Here is a 19,481-nt window from a genome sequence, read left to right on the forward strand (position 1 = left end):
TTTCCAGTTCAAATTCATTTATAGGCAAATACAAGGCACAATTGTACTGAATATGTGTGTGAGGTGGTACACGCATGTTGCCACCACAACAAAAATCAGCTGGCAGAGTGACATTTTGAGTGCTGGCACTGGAAAAGCACATAATGATATGAGGCAAAACATCACAGCACAGCTCACAAATGTGGGAACAAGACACATTTAACGTACCTGTGACACTGAACTCAGCGCCTGCCCTCAGATAGATGGACAGGAGGGTTAGTGTTGGTGACAGAGGGGAGGTGGTGGAAGCGTAGGGCTGCACTGTCAGCATTTTATGTTGTGCTGAAATTGACTTCACATTCAAGTTGCCAATGCAGCCTGATTTTAGCTTCATAAAACTCAACTTTCTTCTGCCTGAACCTAAACCTGCTTCATCCGGCTTTCGGTGACCGTTGCTTTGCAAAATCGCTGGTTAGTGGACACCAAGGAGGTAAGACAACGGAGAGAGATCATAGACTTACTGGACTGGGCGGTGCGAGCCTCGACGGGCTGAGTATAAACGCCGAAACCCATCTCAGAGCGGGCTGCCAGTGAGAAGCGGTACAAGGTGTCAGGCTTTAGACCATCAACAGCATAGGAACCAGCTGGGTTGAAGGTCACATGTATCTGGAGGGTTTCATATCAAACAGAAAGATGCCACTCAATTAAAGTCAAAGACAGTTACATACGTCTATTCATGTGTTGAGCCACTGGGGTAGTATTTGTTGTATTGTTAAAGCCTGCACTGTTGTCTCTTCTCCATAACACCCCTACAAAGTAAAGAATGCAGACAAATCTATGAGCAACCTCTGGTGCAGTAGTCCAGCAGAGGTGAACGAAAGGCCGCAACACAGAGAGACAGAACAGAAAACGTTGCTGTCTGTTACTATAGTAGATCTTTCTCATCACTGAGGAGTTGCATTACTACAACAACATTGCTTCAGCCAAGGCTTCCCATTCAGAGAAATTGCATCATAAAGAGAAAACTAGGTCATACAATAGATATAACTTCACATTGTTTTTCTAACCTTGTTCTCTGAGCCAGTCTCCCAGTACTGCAGCTCATACTTGGTGATGGGGTCCTGTACGGGCCACAGCCATGTTAGCATTATGCGGCTGTCCAGCTCGGCTTCGGCCTCAAAGCTAGACGGCTGGGCAGGAACTGGGTACAAAGGGGTGAGAGCACAGAGGTCGAAGAATTAAAGAACAAAAAACCTTACTAAAGCTTAATGTTTTCCACAGTATCAGCAGCAATAACAAACCTCCAAAAAAATTAGTTGATGGGAAGGCGTTTCTAAATAGACTTATCACACCTTTCACACAAGCTATAGGTACATATATGTAGCGTCACTGCTATTGTAATCAATACATATTACTAGTTTGAAAAAAAAGGCGAAGTAAATTTAATTCAATGTAGTCTCAATTATGGAGGTTGCTATGGAGGTTCTTCACCCAGTGGACGTTGACTGTAATATTATAACTACATAACTACAAAATTACTCAAAGGACGAATAAATAAATACAAAGTCTCGACCAGGTGTATGATAGCCTTGATGTTGACCAATGAAATTATTGATTATTTATTCATTATTATGTATATATTATCTGTACCGTTCAACAGCTGAGTGTTTAAGAAGCATCAGGGATGATTGTGAAGCAATTCAATATGAATTCTAATTTTAACTCAACTCTTTGTTGTGGAAGCTTTTAACAGACCTTGGTTGATTCAGAGAGTCTTTTCAAAGTCTCTTTTCTTTCAATAGTAGCTGGAAGCCTGCATAGTCTTTGTGGTTATATAGACTTCTGCCCAGGGGTCCAATGTCCCTGGTGCAAAACGCTCCCATCAACAAAACTCTTTGGTATCATTCTTTTCTTTTTATAGAATTAGAAGTAAGATAGAAGATAGTGACCAGAAAAATAAATAATTTTTTTTACACGTGAACATGAACATATACACATTAATAAACACGAGACAATCACAGTGGTTGGCGGCTCACCTCCCTGCTGGGTTTTGACTTGCAGGATGTCAGAAGGTGGCCCGTCACCTACCGAGGTGAAGCCCAGCACCCTGAGGCTGTAGGTGATATCAGGAGTCAGGCCTGAGATGGTAGTCAGACTGCTGTCATCGGTGTTGTGTTTCTGCCACGCGCTGAGCGGAGCCGTCAGGTCTGAGCTGTAGTAGACCCGGTAGCCCCTGATTTGCCCATTGGGTTCCTCAGGCGGTTCCCACTGTACCAGCATTGTGCTGGCACTCAGCATGCGCGCTTGGACGTGCAGAGGTGGTGAGGAGGGGGCCTGTTCACCGGTGCGCGTCTCCACAGGGTCGCTCTGCGGCCCGCGGCCAATGTTGTTGACAGCCATGACACGAAACTCATACTCAGAGTAGGGGCTAAGTCCACCAATGCTGTATCGGGTCGTGGCCACACCTTCCACTTCCTGGAAGCCATTGTCTGAGGACTTGGCTCTGTACTGAATCATGTAGTAGGAGACAGGTTCTGGGTTTCCAGAGTCCCAGGTGAGAGTCACACTGGTAGCTGTTGTCTCAGTCACAATGAGGGAGGTGGGGGGCTTTGGCAAGGCTGAGGAGAGAAGAGTGGGGTATTAGCTTTGATATCAAAAATGGACGTGTGGCTAATTTGAGAGAAATTGGATGTCTGACACATGTGATTCTCAAAATGTAGCCACAATGCAGCTAAAATCAGCTCTGATGAAAAACAAAAAAGGCATGGCTGGTCATGTAATTATCTATCTCATAGCACTAAAATGATTGTTTCATAAGCTAATCCATATAGTGCTGTCAGCCGCCATTATCCACAAATGAATAGAAAAGTTAAACTGAAATCCAATTTTGTGTTTTATAACCGACCCGGCCACGACTGAGAATTCAAGAAAATTGCAAGAGTGGTTCCTGTTGTGACTGCATAACAAATACGAACAAAACAGAGTCTTCATATTGGCTTCCTTGAAGTAGGGGGTTTGTGTTGCTGTGGTCTTCCTGAACGACTGTTTATCGATCAGTTGAGTGGAAATTGGGATCAATACAGGGAACAAATGATAAGAGGTAGACAACACACTTGCATAGTTACATACACACACTCGGGCCACACTCACGCAAACACTTAGATACAGAATAAAGGATTCAAAAAACACAAAGAAAGAAACACATATCAGCCTGACATTAACGGTCAGCAACAGACTTAAATTTGGACCTCACTGGCATTTTGTGTACTACAAAATGCCAGCTGCGGCACAAGGGCAGCGATGGTTATGTGTAAAGGTTTTCAGTGGCCCTTTGAAAGTGGTTTCTTATATTTTATAATATTTATTATCAGATCAGTGGGTGACTCAAATGAACAGCAAAACCAACACGGTTCATCACAGAAACAACCTCCCACATAGATACAGCAGCAGATAGAACAACTAGTCTGAACTTGTCTGATCAGCGGTCCTCACCTTTGACAGTGACCTGAGCAGTGGCTTCTATCATGCCCAGAGAGGAGATGGCCACACAGGTGTAGTTGGCTGACTCGCGGATGTTGGTGACCTCCAGCACGTTGCGTCCCAAAGGCATCTCTTCCTCCTTCGTCAGTTCCACCTGGCCCATCGTCCACTTAACGTAGGGCATCGGCGAGCCCACTGCCACACATGTCAGGTTGACGCTGCCGCCTGGCATCACCTCTTGATTGGTGGGTGGAATTGAGAATCTGGGTGGGACACGTCGCACTAAAGGGATGAAGAGAGGCAACAATTTGTGAGTAAGTAGGATATTGTCAGATGAATATGATAATTTAATGTTATTTCATGAATGGTCTTGCCCCATGACAAGGCTAAAAACTAACTCAAGAAAGCCAATCAAATGGAGGGCTGATCGCCTGTCTCCTAATGTGCAAGCAAGCACAATGGGAATAATAGGTCTGTTACAAAATGGCTCTGGAAATTCACAATAAAACTTTGAGGGGGTGTTTCATCCTCGAGTGTACAAAAGGGGATATCATCAAAAAATAGCCTTGAGACTATGTCTGGCCCTCTTTTGTCAGAGTGTCAAATGGCAGCGAGAGTTGCATCATTGAGAGACCCCGTGGAGATGGCATTGTTTGATTTCTCCTCGCGCTCCCTCTCTCTGGCTCCTTCTGCTCAGCCTGTCTTTCTCCCTCTCTTTGTGCAGTTCTGATATGCAGATAGGCTGACATTAAAAAGGGTTCCCATGGAGACTAGAAGGGCCCGTTGACGTCGCCAGGGACAAGGCAAACACTGATGCAGCCGCTCCATGCAATACTGAAAAGCTGGCCCAGAATAAACAGGCAGCCATCATTTACATATGACTTGTTTTCTGTCTAAATAAAGATACACAAGAAATGCTTGCCAAATGTACATCCTTCAGATCTTTTTCTGGTAACTTTTGGCAACCGTAACAAACCTATCCGCTTGACATGGCAAATAAAACTTAACTTCACAATATTCTGTAAACAAACATCAGTGTCAGACCTGTTAAAGTTACAAGATGCTGAACATTTTCATAGTAAGTGCTGAATGAAGGAAGGAGGAGCTGTGACTTCTTCAACCTTGATTATGGAGAAAGTGAAGCCAAGCCCCCTCGTGAGGTCCCATTATTCCTATCCCACGACTGCATTCAAAATATTACAGCATGAAACTGTCCCTGCAAAATGTATACTGCCTGTTTCCCCTAATAGACTACAACATCTCTGTGTCTCACTGGGAAAAAAAACCTTGACTGTAATTGCTCTTTTGCACCGGTCTCCATGAAAATGGATTTTCAAATGTGAGCCTCCCTCCACTTTTCCCATTGCCCCAATCCCCCCCCCCCAAATCTAATTTGAACCAGAACGTTGTTATAGCAATGCTTATTATTCCCCTCATTATATGGTGAAATGAAAAAACACAAAATCACTTTTTGAGATTCCAGTCAGAAGAAGGCTGGTTCTCTGGACTGCACCATAATAAGGGAGACCAGGTTCGCACTCGTTTTAATTTCCCCAAAATAATTGAGGTACCGTATATAGATACACCTGCTGCTATTTTTTGTTGTTGTAATCAATACAATCATGTGGGCTTGAACTACTTGGCTCAATATCTCATACAAATAATAATATCCCAATTCTTGTTTGTTTTTGTTTCATACCAATACCCAGATAAATCAAAACATTGCAGTTTGTTTTATAAGAACTTTTTAAAAGGTGTGTGGCTAACAAAATTCATCACTAAGAACAGTTATGAGGTCAGCAATGGTCTCAGACAGAGTAATGATGACTGTTTCATATTAATAATCATGTGAAGGTTACGAAATGATACAATGCACAAGAGGGCACCGCTTTTGTGAGTTTCTACATTATGAAGGAAGGTTTCATGCAGGAAAAATTTGACACATATGACAGTCCAGAAAGATTGACATCAGCCGTGAAATCTGCTTTCTGAGGTTCACAAGCATGTGTCCGATGTTTAAATGAAAACACAGGACAGGCTTAGGAGTGTTAGCAGCCTGAGAACAGGACAAGGACGACATTCTCAAGCAAAGCATGCACGGGAGCTGAGGAAAGGGATGGGATCCCTAGCCTGAGTACACTGGGAGAGGAAGATAAAGCAAGGACTTGGTCCAATTTTCTCATATATGTTTGAGTGAACATCTGATTTCCAGTATGACTAATGCACAACAGACTTAACTTGTAGTACTTAGAGAAAAAGGTGCAAGTATTCCACTTATGTTGGCCACCACCTGTGTCTTCTCACACAACTGTAAAATGTTCTAAGTGCTGCTAATTTTCATGAGATATGCCTCTAAAAAGAGAAACATTAGAAGAGCCGTCCTAATGTAAGAACATTAAGCTCAAAGTATCTGTTATTCTTTCATGATTCCAAAGACTGAACCGTGCTAAGAGCAGTCCGTCAATGGGGCCTGTGTATATTGAACACTTAATGTTGTGAATAATTCATGGCGTGCGGTTAAGTTTGGAGAGGTGCTGTGGAACAAAATGACTCGAGGGCAGGTAATTGTTATCGATTCCCCTGAAGCCTCTCTCCTGTTGAGAGCGGCGTGGAGAGACGGGCTCTGGGACTCTATCAAAACCACAAAATAAGCCCCGTCTCCACTCTGCATGCCTGCTTGCTGGATACCTATAAATTTAACGGCCTTGACAAAGTGCCTAAGGATAGCAGAACCTGTCCAGTCAATCAATATTTTAGCAAACTGGCACAAAGTCAGCGGGCTCTCGGGCTTCCTGGCAGCAGCACTGGGCTGTGCTGCTGCCATAATGGCTGATCATCCCCCCTGTCAGCACACTGCCAGCTCATTCTTAAATATTCTATAGGTCAGCTTTTTGTGCAGCAATGTATTGCAGATGGTACACGTGACGAGATAATTTCCAAAACATTAACTCCTCTCTCTTGGACAACGTCACTGTCATCATCTATGAACTCTACAAACAGAGTTGCAGTCTATAAATGTATTGACAACATAATAAACTTATTAATAACTTGTTTGCTGCAGGGCCTCCTGCTACAACATCACACGAAGAAGAGCTGGATGTCTTCTCATTAGGCTAACGTGTTCCTCCTATCGCACCCTTCAGTCTCTGGGAAGAGGATGCCCATGGCTGTAAAATAGACATAATCCCCTGAGAATGGCTTTGTCAGCTCTGATACCCATGTCCCTCAGTTGGAGAGGAGGGGTGCTGCTGCCTAAACACCTGACAAATCCGGTTGCCACGTGAATACCGGTGTAATCCATCACACACCTCTGATGGGCCTACAGAGGCGGATAGAAAGTCTGAAGGTGAAAGGAGCTATAATTTTTGGTGGATGTGGTTGACATTAACAATACAGGTGCGGTTGGGAAGAATGGCCGCTACATTACAAAACAGAGATCCAATAATGACTTAACTTCACAGGGATTCCTTGTGTGTCTTGGCAAGGCTAATTGAAACACGGTTTGGGGGAGTGGTGCTGGAAGTCATGCAAGAACTATTCAGGGATTCATGCAGTCGAGTAGACAAAATTACATTGGATGGATTAGGGAGGGCTATAATTAATATTTGGGGTTTTCAGGGAAGGGCTATGGGTGTCTTTATCAGAGGGTCTGGAAATGATGGTTTACCTCCCCTAAAATCTGCATCAAATTGTAGGGAGGGGATTAAAAGTGAAAATGACAAACCTTCACGCTGATCTGTTTTCGGATGAAGTGATTTGATGTAGGTGAGCGATGGAATGAAAAGATACAAAGTGGAGAGGAAGACAACACAGTGAAACAGAACAGTGTTTCCGCAGACAAAGTGGAGGTTAGTGACATGGTACAGAGAGGCAAGTTAACGCATACGTACAGTAACATGGAGGGAAACTCTTACAAAGGAGCTAGTATCTTCATCATTAATCAAATTACATTGTCAAATCTATAATTTGACATTAAACTCAAACAGCTTAGGTGTAAAACATTTAAAGAAATATGACTTTGGTTTTACACACTTAATTTTACATTAATTTGCAGTCAAATCTATTTGATTTGTTTTCATTAAGGATAGACTGAAAGGATATTTCTGATATCAAGAGTACTTGCTGAAGTAAAGGACACTGGATGTGTACGTGTCCCCACTCTTTTTCTTCATTAAATTGACCTGCATTGAACGTTTGGAAGTTACCCTCTGTGACACACCCACCCACACACACACACACACACACACACACACACACATTGAACAGTATGAAGATATTTCGGTTAGGGAGTAGCCAGACTGCAGCACTTTATCCTCTGTGACATATTGACGTTTCACATTGATATATGAAGGAGTGCCGGCAGACAGAAGTTGACATCCCTCCTCCATTGTGGGACAAACACTTGACAAATGAGCGCTCATGCACAATCACAGGACGCTTGTGATTCTGCCCACGTTGATGGAGTCCACCGTTAGAGGAGGGTCACCAACAGTGACCCACAGCAAACAATGTGCACACCTGAACCGATATACGCATACACACACACACTTACTGGATGATAAGTGGACGGACATAAATAGATGCATAGACAGGAAAGGAAAACACATCCATGAGCAGCCCCTCCCACCCACATCTTCAGACACCTTCACAGAGAAATATGAGGACACCCTTCTCTTTTGGCTCGAAAATGTCAAAACAAGGGTGTTGACTGTGATGCTGGCAGTATGTTTGTGTACCTGCAGACAGGAATTGGATCAGGTAGCGTGGAAAAAAACAGAAACACATTCGCTGACACAAAAGACTAACCCATAACAAGCCGTTTAATGTGAGTCTGACGGGTGTGTGTCTGTGTGTGTGTGTGTGTGTGCGTGTGTGTGTGTGTGTGTGTGTGTGTGCGTGCGTGCGTGTGTGTGTGTGTGTGAGAGAGTATGTGGGCGGGTGTTGATCGAGAATAATACCACAAATCGTTCTCCCGTGGTAATCTTTTCATATCACCTTCAAATAGTGGTTATTACGTTACTGACATTTCAAGGCTACAAATTACTCTTCTAACCAGGGAGGATGGCATTTTTAGCAGGTACTGAAGTTATTCATGTGAGAAATTCTTGTTATTTACTAAAAAGTGAAAAAAAATAATATATATAGAAACGCTGTTAATCTTAGTAATAAATTGCAATATTTTGAACATAAAGTATTGAGAATTGTAAAATTGTAACCATTTGTTTATTATTCAAAGTATCATTTTAATTCTACACATCTGCACTGTAAAATGTAATGGTTGTCAAATGACATTTTTGCTTCCAAAGCTTCTTATGTTTACATGTTTGAAAGTGTGTTGTGAGCCCCTAAATCTCCCCTCTGGTGTCTGGAAATAAAAGAAACAAACATATAACAACAGGAGAGAAAGAGAGGCATGTCCAAGGCTACTTGTCTTGACTCCCTCAAGTTTTAAACCCAATCAAGCAGGCCTGTGATAGCACCGCCCCGGGTCTCGTCTCCTCATTCTTGCTGCAGTAACAAAGACAGAGTGAAAACATGGCGAGAGCCTTTGTTCTCCATTGCAGTAAAGTACACTTTTAAAAGGTTACGGTTGGTTTGATTTCTATCTCCCCACTAGTGTCGCGAGGCTGGTGGAAAAGTTAGTATCGGGGCCAACGGGTTGACAGCTACCTGGGTGGTGTTACAGACAAGCTGGGCCTTGGGCCCCTGCTGGCGCCACGCCGTACAACTACTGTAATTACCTCTGTGGGGGGAAAAAAGCTGCGTTTGCACCTGTGACAGACGTTCCCCGATTAATAGTCGAGACTTGGGTCCCTTCCTCGCCTTTGCTGTTTGGCTGACTCCTTCTGCCTGTCAAGATTTACTAAAGATCTAAATCTTCTGAAGCCCACAGTGCTTATTTAATCTGTAAACTTGATGCCGCTGTGGTCCTTGAGGATGGTTTTACCTCAGATTCCTGTAATCCAGGAGGAGGTTCTGTATGTTGGAAAAAAAAAATCTTGGATACCATCCTATATTCTCAACATTATCTTTGCATCTTAATGAGATAATTTATTGTTTCGATTTAACCTTTCCCATGCTGTGTTTTGTCATTTTTTTGCCTTGAATATAAGGGAAACAATAATGTACTTATTTTATCTTGATTGATGAAAAGAGACAATGGAATCAATCACTCATAAAATAGCCTCATCCACTACTGTATATGCTTTTAACACAATTAGAAAATGATAGCCGAGTGTGTCTATTTATTACCCTGACCCTTTCCCTCCCTCCCTCCCTCCCTCCCTCCCTCTTCCACCCACACTAACAACTGGAGCAGCTTTTCTGTTTCATGTACATCAGACATGGTGGTGTTATCTGCAGGGCCTGACCTGGACTACTCTCTCTCCTACACCCGCTTATTCCAGGATGGGCACAATGCTGCCCTCGCCCTGCATTAGTCTGCTCACGGAGACACCACAACAAAAACAAACCCTGAAACTCCAGACCCCTCTGTGCCTTTCGGAGCTCTGGGTTGTGCGGGGGGAATAATGGAGCCTTTCGATACAGTCAAAATAAAAAAGAAAAGAGGTCTGGCATGGCTTTCAATGCCAGCAGAGGAAATGGTTTCAATGCAGCTGTTTTCACAGTACCTGCACCTGGTCGGATTCGCAGCCAAACAGGAGGTTGAGGTTAGTTCATTGGTATGGGAGAAATCGCAAGGCAAGGATAATAGTGAAAGAAGTTGTTGAAGAAAATACAAATATAGAAATAGTGGTATACATGTGGTCATCAAATGAGGAACATTACATGACAATCAAAGATGTTTCCCACAGGTGTTTTCACTTATCCCGCTAATTAGAACTCGGCTCAGGTTAAAGGTGGACAGAATATGCTGAAAATGACTCCATGCATCAATAAGAATTACAGAATAGGTGTAATTTGTCCCGCCCTGACAGGAGCAACCAAGTCATAGGAGAGTGAAACAGATGCTCATCACTCGCACCCTCCTCCACTCTCCTGAGAGGAGTTCTGATCACGCACAATAAGCTCTGCCATTGCATGCATGGTGTTGCGAAAGGACATATAGAGGTATAGAGATATAAAGATGCATGGTCACTCGTGGGTGAACATTTAGAATGAAACAGACAAGTGTTTAAAGGGGTTCATGGCTGTTTGTGGTTGGGAAATGCTTGAGACAACAGAAAAGACAGATGAATTCAAGAATTGAGAGAGACGTTTGACTTTACCTCGTACGTAGAGATTGGCAGGAGCGGAGTAACGGGTCCCAGCACTGTTCATGGCAACGCATTCATATTTCCCTTGGTCGGACTCCTCGCTGTTCTCAATTTGCAGAGCCCCTGTGTAGAGGATTAACAAATTTAGCCATCTTGACAGTTATGGAATACAAAATGTAATTTGGCATGAACCCACAGCAGATATCTGTACAGTGACTCGCTAGAGAGCCTGTAGTTAACTCGTCTAGCCCAGTTCAAGCGTAATTAAGTGTCTCAGACATGGGCGCAGTTTTGTTGCTTCCAACAACATAAGCGTTGAGCTGATTTGGCAGTTTAATGAAACTGCTTACAGAATATTTGCCTCGGCGTGTTAAGGTAAAAAAGTCTGATAAGGCCTTCTGGTTATGGAAATAATTCAATTTAATAATAAAGTGTTTTGAGTCATGGAGGGATATCTACAGATTTTAGGACGAGGCTAAGCTAACCAGCTAATATCTGAGGAACTAATCAACCTGCTGCTTAATATCAACAACTGTACAATTGTCTGTGTTATCCAAGGATTTGGATAAAAATACAGTTTGGGGCATAAAGAGGAATGCTAGTCTGAAGAAGTATTCTGAGTTTTGAGCTGAGAGTAGCCAAAATAATGTAAAGAGGACATTCTTTTGTAATGCAACCAGATTGAACCAAAATTAGTGAGTAAAATGTAAACTGATGACGTAACTGTTCGTCTCAGCCATTATTTTCTTGATGGTTTTGCTGCAAAGCAGCTGCCAGTAACTTTACTTCAATCTTTATTGAGTATGCATTTAGCTGTAAGGTCATAATTGTGTTCTTTCATTACCAACTATTTCACCATGTCTCCCTCAAGGGAAAAGCTTCTCTGCCAGATGGCTCAGATTAGTATTCACAATCCCAAGAAGCTGTAGTCATCAGATAGAAGGCCAACATGTTGATCTAACAAAGCATGAAAACCCAGGAGACCTGTCTATGTGTGGTCATTTGGACAACCCGAGTCCTTGCAAATGGCTGACAGATGAGACAAGTTGTAATTGTAACAGCAAAAACTTACCTGCATCCCACAATTAAAAAAATATTTAAAAACAACACTACTTCTCTCAGCAGTACATATGTATGTCACAAGCGAGTGATAACATGTATCATGTCTCCAAAACAGCATGGTACTAGCATGAAAGGCAGCCAGCCACCATGCAGTTTGAAACTGACAGAAATACTCAGCATAAGATGATGTCAGGATACATTTTATTTTCACATCATGCAGTATGAGATGAATGCAACAAACAGGTTCACCACCAACCTAAGGGGGCTTGGATTGAGACAAGGCCAAAAAAAGAGAAGTGAAACAGGGCGGGGCATAACCATGTAATAATATCACCTCAGATCTGATGACAACATATCTCTCCAAGGTGTTTGCTCTGCACACTGAGCTCATCGCTGCCTGATTCAGCACTGACATGCACCTGCATATTAATGCTGGTGTCACCAATCTGTCAATCTGCTCCTTCCTCCCATGGGAGGAAACAGTGGGACTACTACAGGATTGTAGAAGGTTACTGCTATGGCAGTTGTCAGAGCTGCAGCACTAAACCCCTTCAATTACTTCCAACTACTCAAACACTGGTGGATCTTCTGCAAGCTCATTTCACTGTTTACAAGTGTAGAAATGACACAAGGGACCACAGCGGCAGGCGTGAGGCCGCCTTAATTCCTAAAGAGTTAAATGTCTAATTGAATATGGGTTGTATTAGGAACCAAGGACGCACAGACAGTGAGACAGACAGCTGGTAAATGCAAATGATTTCCGCTTGCCCCAGACGTCCAGCATTTACCCCACTGTTGTTGAATGGAAATCATGCTAGCACAAGATTACCATAAAAAGGGGTTCAAGCTTCCACCTTAACGATCTCAACCAGGCCTCCTGTTCCCTATGCTGGGGGGCAATGCTGCATAGGCTTTATACAAATACAGCCATTTCAGTTTACATTGAGGCTGCATAGAGGAGGCAGGTAGATCCTCTTGTGGCCGTCGCGGTGGCCTTTAGTTAAAAATGCAACTCACCACCCCTTTTTGCTGAAAAGCCAGAGGAGAGACTGAAGCCAAAAGATGTTGTGTGTGTGTGTGTGTGTGTGTGTGTGTGTGTGTGCATGTGTTCATAAAAGTGGCTAATTTCTAACAGTCTAGAAGGACTCTTAAAAAATCTAATTTACAAGATAACACTTTGGACTTGCTTTTGCAGTTCAGTTCTCCTGACATGTGGGTTGGTGATCATTTGTTTGTTAGGGAGCAGACAGCAGACAGGACATGTTGGGAAGAGACGAGGTGGGAAGTGGAAGAGGGTGGGTTGGCTCTAACACCACGGATGAACCTGGTGATGTGGCGTTTTGGGGGAAATGCAGGGATCAGGTGTGAATGTGAGGGAATGGTGTGGACGTGACATTTTCCAACACACTTCATCATCCTTACCTCTAATTGGTGTACCACCTAGGTGGGAGTAATTTTGATGCAAACAGGGTTCAGAGATCAGTTAGTAATCCACTTATAGTGGGAGAGAAAAACATGGCTTCTGACAGGCCACAGATAATAAACAAACAAAAAAAGGATACAGAGTAGAAGCCACTTAAATGCAATGTGATGAAGTTCAATGTACTTAATCAATGCTATGAAGCAACTATACATTGTGCACTGTACTTGTTGTCTGTAAATGAACACAGCCACATAAATATAATTCTGCTACTTTTGTATTTGCAGACAACAGTTACAGCCACATCTTTGTACCATTAAAATACTATGCCACTTAAGCATATTCTTTTACTAAGCATTCTAATTTAAGATGGCATTACTCTTTGTAAAGACAGCATTTCTCTAGAAAGCTGTTAGTAGAATGGGCAAGAGAAAATGTATGAAAGTCATACACAAAAAATTGAATGATGCACAGCAAAAAGTATTCAGGTTAGAGGTATTGCATTAAAAAAAAGTTAGTATCTCTACAGAGTGAATGATTTGGATGGTGTGAATAGATAGACCAAATGTGTCTGTGTGCTAGGAATCGAGCAAGTATAACGCAATAAGAGGAACTGGGCCTCTGTCCTTTCTGTTAAACTGTGGCAGAAAATGAATGTAATTTTTTCCACCATCGCAAAATTTGCCTCATTTCAGGTCATGTGCAGTAAATGTAAATCCTGATATGGCAGCAGATGTCAAGAAAAGGGTTGTGGATAAAAAATAATTGTTAGTCTGAGGGCATTACATATCAGCATATTTTCAGGCACTATTTCTATTTATGAGAAAGAAAACTAATTAAAGGTTTGTTGCTAGAAGTAGCAAATAGCATTTAAAAAATCATGTTTTCATGCACATTTGTATCCATGTTATAAAAAACATTATCAAACATTAGGGAGTTGTGTTTTTTATATAATTTGTGAGAAATCTGCGTCTAATTTAGGTTGTGCTTGTCGGAGGGCCGCATCTTAATATTGCAAGAACATGGACAGTCCAAGTGAACATGCTCCAGTGACCTCTATTCGGCTTCCACTGGGCAGCTCTAGTGCCAGGCTGCTTCTGGAGTAGCTCTCATCTTTAACCTTTGGAGCCTCAGACCTGCAGCCTGGCCTGACACTGTACGTGAGGCAGATTTAGTAAGGAGTCACAAATCTAGTCAAAAGCCACTAATCTTTCCACCTAGCACCTTTTCCATCTGATCCAGGTCAGGCGAACACTGTTTATTTATCGAGTGGACTGCTACTGTGAACAAAAAGCACCTCATACATATTTTATCTTTTGCAAGTTTGAATCCAAGTTAATGCATAATCGGCTGGCCTCAGTGTCACCCAGCTGCATGTTTAAAGGAGGATTAAGGATTATTTATTATGGTGAAAATTCTCTTTCTGAACTTTGGATGGTTAGAAGCTCATGCATCACTGTCAAAAAATGCAGGAACTCTAATCCAACTTCTGTGTAACTTTACAATTGTCTGCAGCTGTGAGGAGTAACATTCAGTAAGAACTCAGCAAACTAATCAATGTGACAAACTTTGAGTAAAACGTTCATGTCCTTTGTGATGAGAGAGAATACGTGAAGTCATACATGACAGGCCTTTAGTGTTTCCACATCATCCTCATGTCTAGCATGTCTTGTCTCTGTTGGTATTTTATGTAATTTGCAAGTTGCCTTTGCTATATTTACATTATCAGTATGTCATGGAGAGAAATTAAATCAGATAAAATCTAATTGTACCTGAACGAAGCTGTTTAATGCGCCCGTTGCTGCTGCCGATGTCCACAGGAAGCATGTCCTTGAACCATGATATCTCTGGATCCGGGTTTCCGCTGGCAGCACACAGCATGGTGGCCGTTCTGGTCCTTTCAACCACCTTCAGCTGGGGACCCATATCGATGGTAGGGAAGCCGTGGGGGACTTGGTTCTCTGAAAATTTGCATAGGCAAATTGTTAGTATATCCAAAGCCACACAGAGCAATCAATGAGGAGGGAAAAAAACAACAAGGGAAAAAAACGATTCTGACAGAGTATAGGCTCCCAATTGCTGTGAGAGGCATTGAGTGCATCAAAGTTGTTGAGCTGGAAAGGGCAAAGAAGAGGATGAAAGAGAGCAAAAACATTTCAGGTGTTACAGGCCAAACAGTAATCAGAAAGCACGCGCGCGCAGAATATACTACAGCGGAATTGAAAAATCTGGTATGATTTGGATTTGGTTGAATAGAAATAGCTTTGATTGATTATCATAGAAGGCGTATTATCCGGCATGGGGAGTCTCAGGTTTAGACAGAGGAAGGATTGCAATCTGTCTCTGGGCACCCATGCATAAATGATCCGCCGTAGGCTTAGCAAGCTAAACAAACCTATTTGAATAATCCAACTCATCATAATGAATGTAACAGCATATCCTTGACAACACCTTAAATAAAATCCTTAAAGCAAAATGTGTTCTTCGCAGGTGAAAGGCTGTTCTCAAATATATACTGACATCTCATCATAAGATTAACTAAATAAGAACAATATGTACTGTAGTCCTGGGCTTTTTTGGGGCTGAGCCATGACATATTGGATTCCAATTATCATCAGTAAGCGGTACATCCCAGCATACAGTGTCTACCATTGAAATGTAACATTAACATGCATGTGTTTCAATTGTGCAAAACCTATACTCTGGGTATGAGAGTAAACAGCTACGTTACAAAGGTAAACTAACTAGGAACACTTGGGCGATTGTTTACCTCGATGTCTTCTCTGTTAATGCAGATTAAACAATGTGATATCCCACCCTGTTGAGTTATGAGAACATGTATAGGTGGCTAAACAGTAACAGAATTATTATCTTAAAAATAAATGATTGTTAGATAAATGTTTTGTAATCTTTTTACAATTCACATTTGGCGCCTTAGGTGATTAAATATAATACGGTCACTAACGCCTAATTGTGCTCCATATCCTGAATCAGACCCACTTCCCACCTGCCCTCCTAATAAACCCTAATTTAACCTCTGGACAGCGTTAATAAAGAGGAAACACAATAGCCCTCGAGAGGTCTTATTATCAGCTTGCTCTTAAACTTGTAATCTCTTTTATCTTTTTTCCCTCATATGTAGATATCTCCCCGGGGCCAAAGTGCTAAAATGGAATCCTTCACACAGTGCTAATGATTGTTACTCCTGTCTTTGGTTCACCATGAGAATATACCTAACTGCAAGTTAATACTAAGCAAATGATAGTTGGTCTGCAGGGACGAAAAAGAATACTAGACAGGAGATTTGGCTTTATAGGGAAGTTGAGGACATAGCGTCCAGAATAGGATTACCATGTCCCAAAAGTAAAACCGAATGGTCCACTAAACAACAAAAAATGGTCCACTAAAAAATACAAAAACAAGGTGTTGTGGTATTTAATCTCAAACTACCGCCCTGGACTGGTCAACCATGTCAGACTGTGATTGCAACAGTGTGCATGTACGACAGACAGAGAGAGAGAGAGAGAGAGAGACAGGCAACATTCTCTGCAAACTTTCCTAATTAATTAAGACATGAATATTTTGTTGTTCACTCACAAAACAAATATTCTATTAAACTGCCCACTGTGAGCTGTGTGACAATAGATACAGGGTTGTCTCAAATCAGTCATCAGCTGTGACAAGAACTATACGCAGTACAATCTCTCCATGTAGGAATAAACAAACTATAAACATAGCAAGGAGTGATTCTCCGAATGCACATTTGAACTATACTTACTCCACTCAAAGTATTATTGGTGCAATTGGTCGACCCTCTTAAGCACATTTATAACGTGGACTAAGTTTTGATTTAATTGTCTCTAAGATCAGCAAGAAGGCTGTCCAATTTAAGATGGAGCCGAAGGGATGCACTGACTGGGATTTTTCCACTTCACTTGGCTTGTCTGAATCAAAAATCCATATGTAAACTTATATTGCTGGAGCATGAATAGGTGCATGGGTGTTGTACTTTGTTCTGATCCCCGGTAGAGCAGTTCCTGCTTTCACCCTTGTGTTTGGCCTGTAGCGTCTCAAATTCAGAAAGTTGACAGATCTCTGCATGGCCTCTGCTCTGTGTGGCGAGGCCCACTTCCTGTCTACTGATAGGATTTGTTTTCAGACATCCCAACCGAAATCAGGATACCTCTACAAACCAGACAACTAAATCTCATTGTAATAATACTGGACAATTTGTCATTGTATGAAAAAACGGTAACAGTAGCACCCTGTGTTCCTTTGTGGTTTGTTCTCTCTAACCTTCAAAGAGAAAGAGAGGGGATGTAGATTTCTATATACGTACACACCATAATGTTAAAGCTGCAGTCATTTTCTGTATGAGGCTTTATTTAGAGGAAACAAACACTTAAAATGGACAGTTTGGTGGCCAAAGAGGGATAAAATAACACTCCTTTGCTATTGTCCTTGCCTTTTTACAGTGGCTGCCTGTTCGCTACAGAATTAAATTCAAAATTCTGATGTGTGTGTGTTTACACGATATTAAATGTGTTTGCCCTCTTAGATTAAATAACTTATATCCCCATAACTTTGTTCTGTCCCAAGATCCAGGGCTAAGTGGTATGGGAACAGGGCCTGTTCTATCACTGCCCCAAAACTTAGAAATTCACTTCCGCTGACAATCTGATTCACCCCCACTATCGAGATCGTCGAGGGGGTTGTGTTAGGAAGAACTAGAGTCCCCGTATTTTTTATAACTACTTTTACTTCTATGCACAACTTGTGCCAGTCTGTCAGTCAAATTCTGAAATGTATTAATAAAAAAGACAAAAACATTGTCAATATTCTCATAGTTATGTGCTAACGTATTCAAAAGGTTGATGGTTGATCTTTAATCAAGAGAGGAGAAAAAGAGGTCTGTATTGTCTGTCTGGAAGGCAGACTTCAATACACTGATTCCAAATGTTCATGTGTTCATATTGTGTTCATGTAACACATGGTTGGATCCCCCAAATCACTGCACCTCTCAGCCAGAAAATGATGAAGCTTCCCTCTAGGCCCGGTACAACGTAACTATGGTGGAAACCAATCGATTCAACGAGGCATGACACTGATCCTTTCAATCACACCGAGCCGTTACCCCGGGGACAGTGCTGAGGAGGATTGAGAAGTCATACCACATTTTGAGGGGAAGTTCCTAAGATTTGTTCTATTTCATACAAAATATACCTGCAGAAACTTTCAAGATTTGTAAAATTTCCCACAGAAAGAAGTGTCTTGCCTTACCAGGGAATAAAGCTATTTATACTATAGTGCTTTCTGGAACTATGCTTTCACTTTCACAAGAAATATCAGCATTGGATATTTTCCACCAAACGCTCTTGCATAAATTCCTGTAAATATTAATGATTAAGATTATTGCCGAAGGTTCCTGGGTTGAGAAAAATGCTAATCATTGGTAAAAAAAGGGTGAAAGAATCCAAAGGAGGTAATACTTGCGTCAGCAGCATTGTCCAATCAGGAAGCACAGATAGGAAATAATTTACAAGGGTGAGTGCTGCTCCAAAGTTAGACATGGATCTATCCCCTATTTATTGCAGGTGAACAGTTATACAACTGGTGGACATTCTTTTCACAGGCTATCTGAGAAGTGGAGAACTCAATAGTGGCTTCACTTGGAGTGTCACTTTTAACACGATGTCCAGTACATGCCATAGATACAGTATGTAGGAGGCAGAGCATTGCTTAACTTCCATGTTGTTTCCATAGTGTGTACTGTTATGGGAACAGGAGATATCCAAGGTTAGTTCATTCTTGGAGAAGCGTAACCAGATAGATTACAGAAAAAAACACAATCCCCAGACAATTTAAACTGTAAACACAAAGGACATCAAAAACATGGCATGTTTAAACCGTGTTAAAAGAAAAGATTGTACATGTCTGTGATATTAACATTTGAGCAGGATCTACAATGTTCAGGTTTTAGGTTGCGCCACTAAAGAGAAAGGGGGAAAGCTTCACTTCATTTGCTGCATTTCAAGCTATCTGCTGCAGAATGAAGCTGATTGAGTCTCTGACATACAGCGCCCTCAGATCTTTAACACCCTGCCTCAGGAGGTATACTTGTGATTCTACTCTTAAAAGGCACAATAATTCATATACCACACAATGTCACATTATATAATTGTATTTTTAAATGTCATGGAAGACTTAGTTAAGCTGATTATCCTTAAATTATCCGTGAATAACTTTGTAACATTTAACAGTTAATTATTATTATCTGTTAACATAGTGATCAGTATAAAACGGTCAATTTTCAATGCAGCCCG

The 19,481-nt window shown here is 41.8% G+C and overlaps 1 protein-coding gene across 5 annotated transcripts in view; it reads right to left on the reverse strand.

The window, feature by feature from the left end:
• Nucleotides 1-19,481, reverse strand: part of LOC117745969 (receptor-type tyrosine-protein phosphatase F) — a 153,182-nt gene that overhangs the window by 54,293 nt on the left and 79,408 nt on the right. For all 5 annotated transcript variants that reach the window (XM_034554668.1, XM_034554665.1, XM_034554667.1 and 2 more), the window contains 6 exons: nt 14,931-15,119; nt 10,689-10,799; nt 3,472-3,741; nt 2,016-2,597; nt 1,047-1,180; nt 501-645 (listed from right to left, as the gene is read on the reverse strand). In XM_034554668.1, the coding sequence (XP_034410559.1) occupies nt 501-645; nt 1,047-1,180; nt 2,016-2,597; nt 3,472-3,741; nt 10,689-10,799; nt 14,931-15,119 (1,431 nt within the window). The remainder of the gene's footprint in view (nt 1-500; nt 646-1,046; nt 1,181-2,015; nt 2,598-3,471; nt 3,742-10,688; nt 10,800-14,930; nt 15,120-19,481) is intronic.

The sequence above is a fragment of the Cyclopterus lumpus genome, chromosome 17, assembly GCF_009769545.1.
Source record: "Cyclopterus lumpus isolate fCycLum1 chromosome 17, fCycLum1.pri, whole genome shotgun sequence".
In the NCBI taxonomy this organism is placed as follows: Eukaryota; Metazoa; Chordata; class Actinopteri; order Perciformes; family Cyclopteridae; genus Cyclopterus; species Cyclopterus lumpus.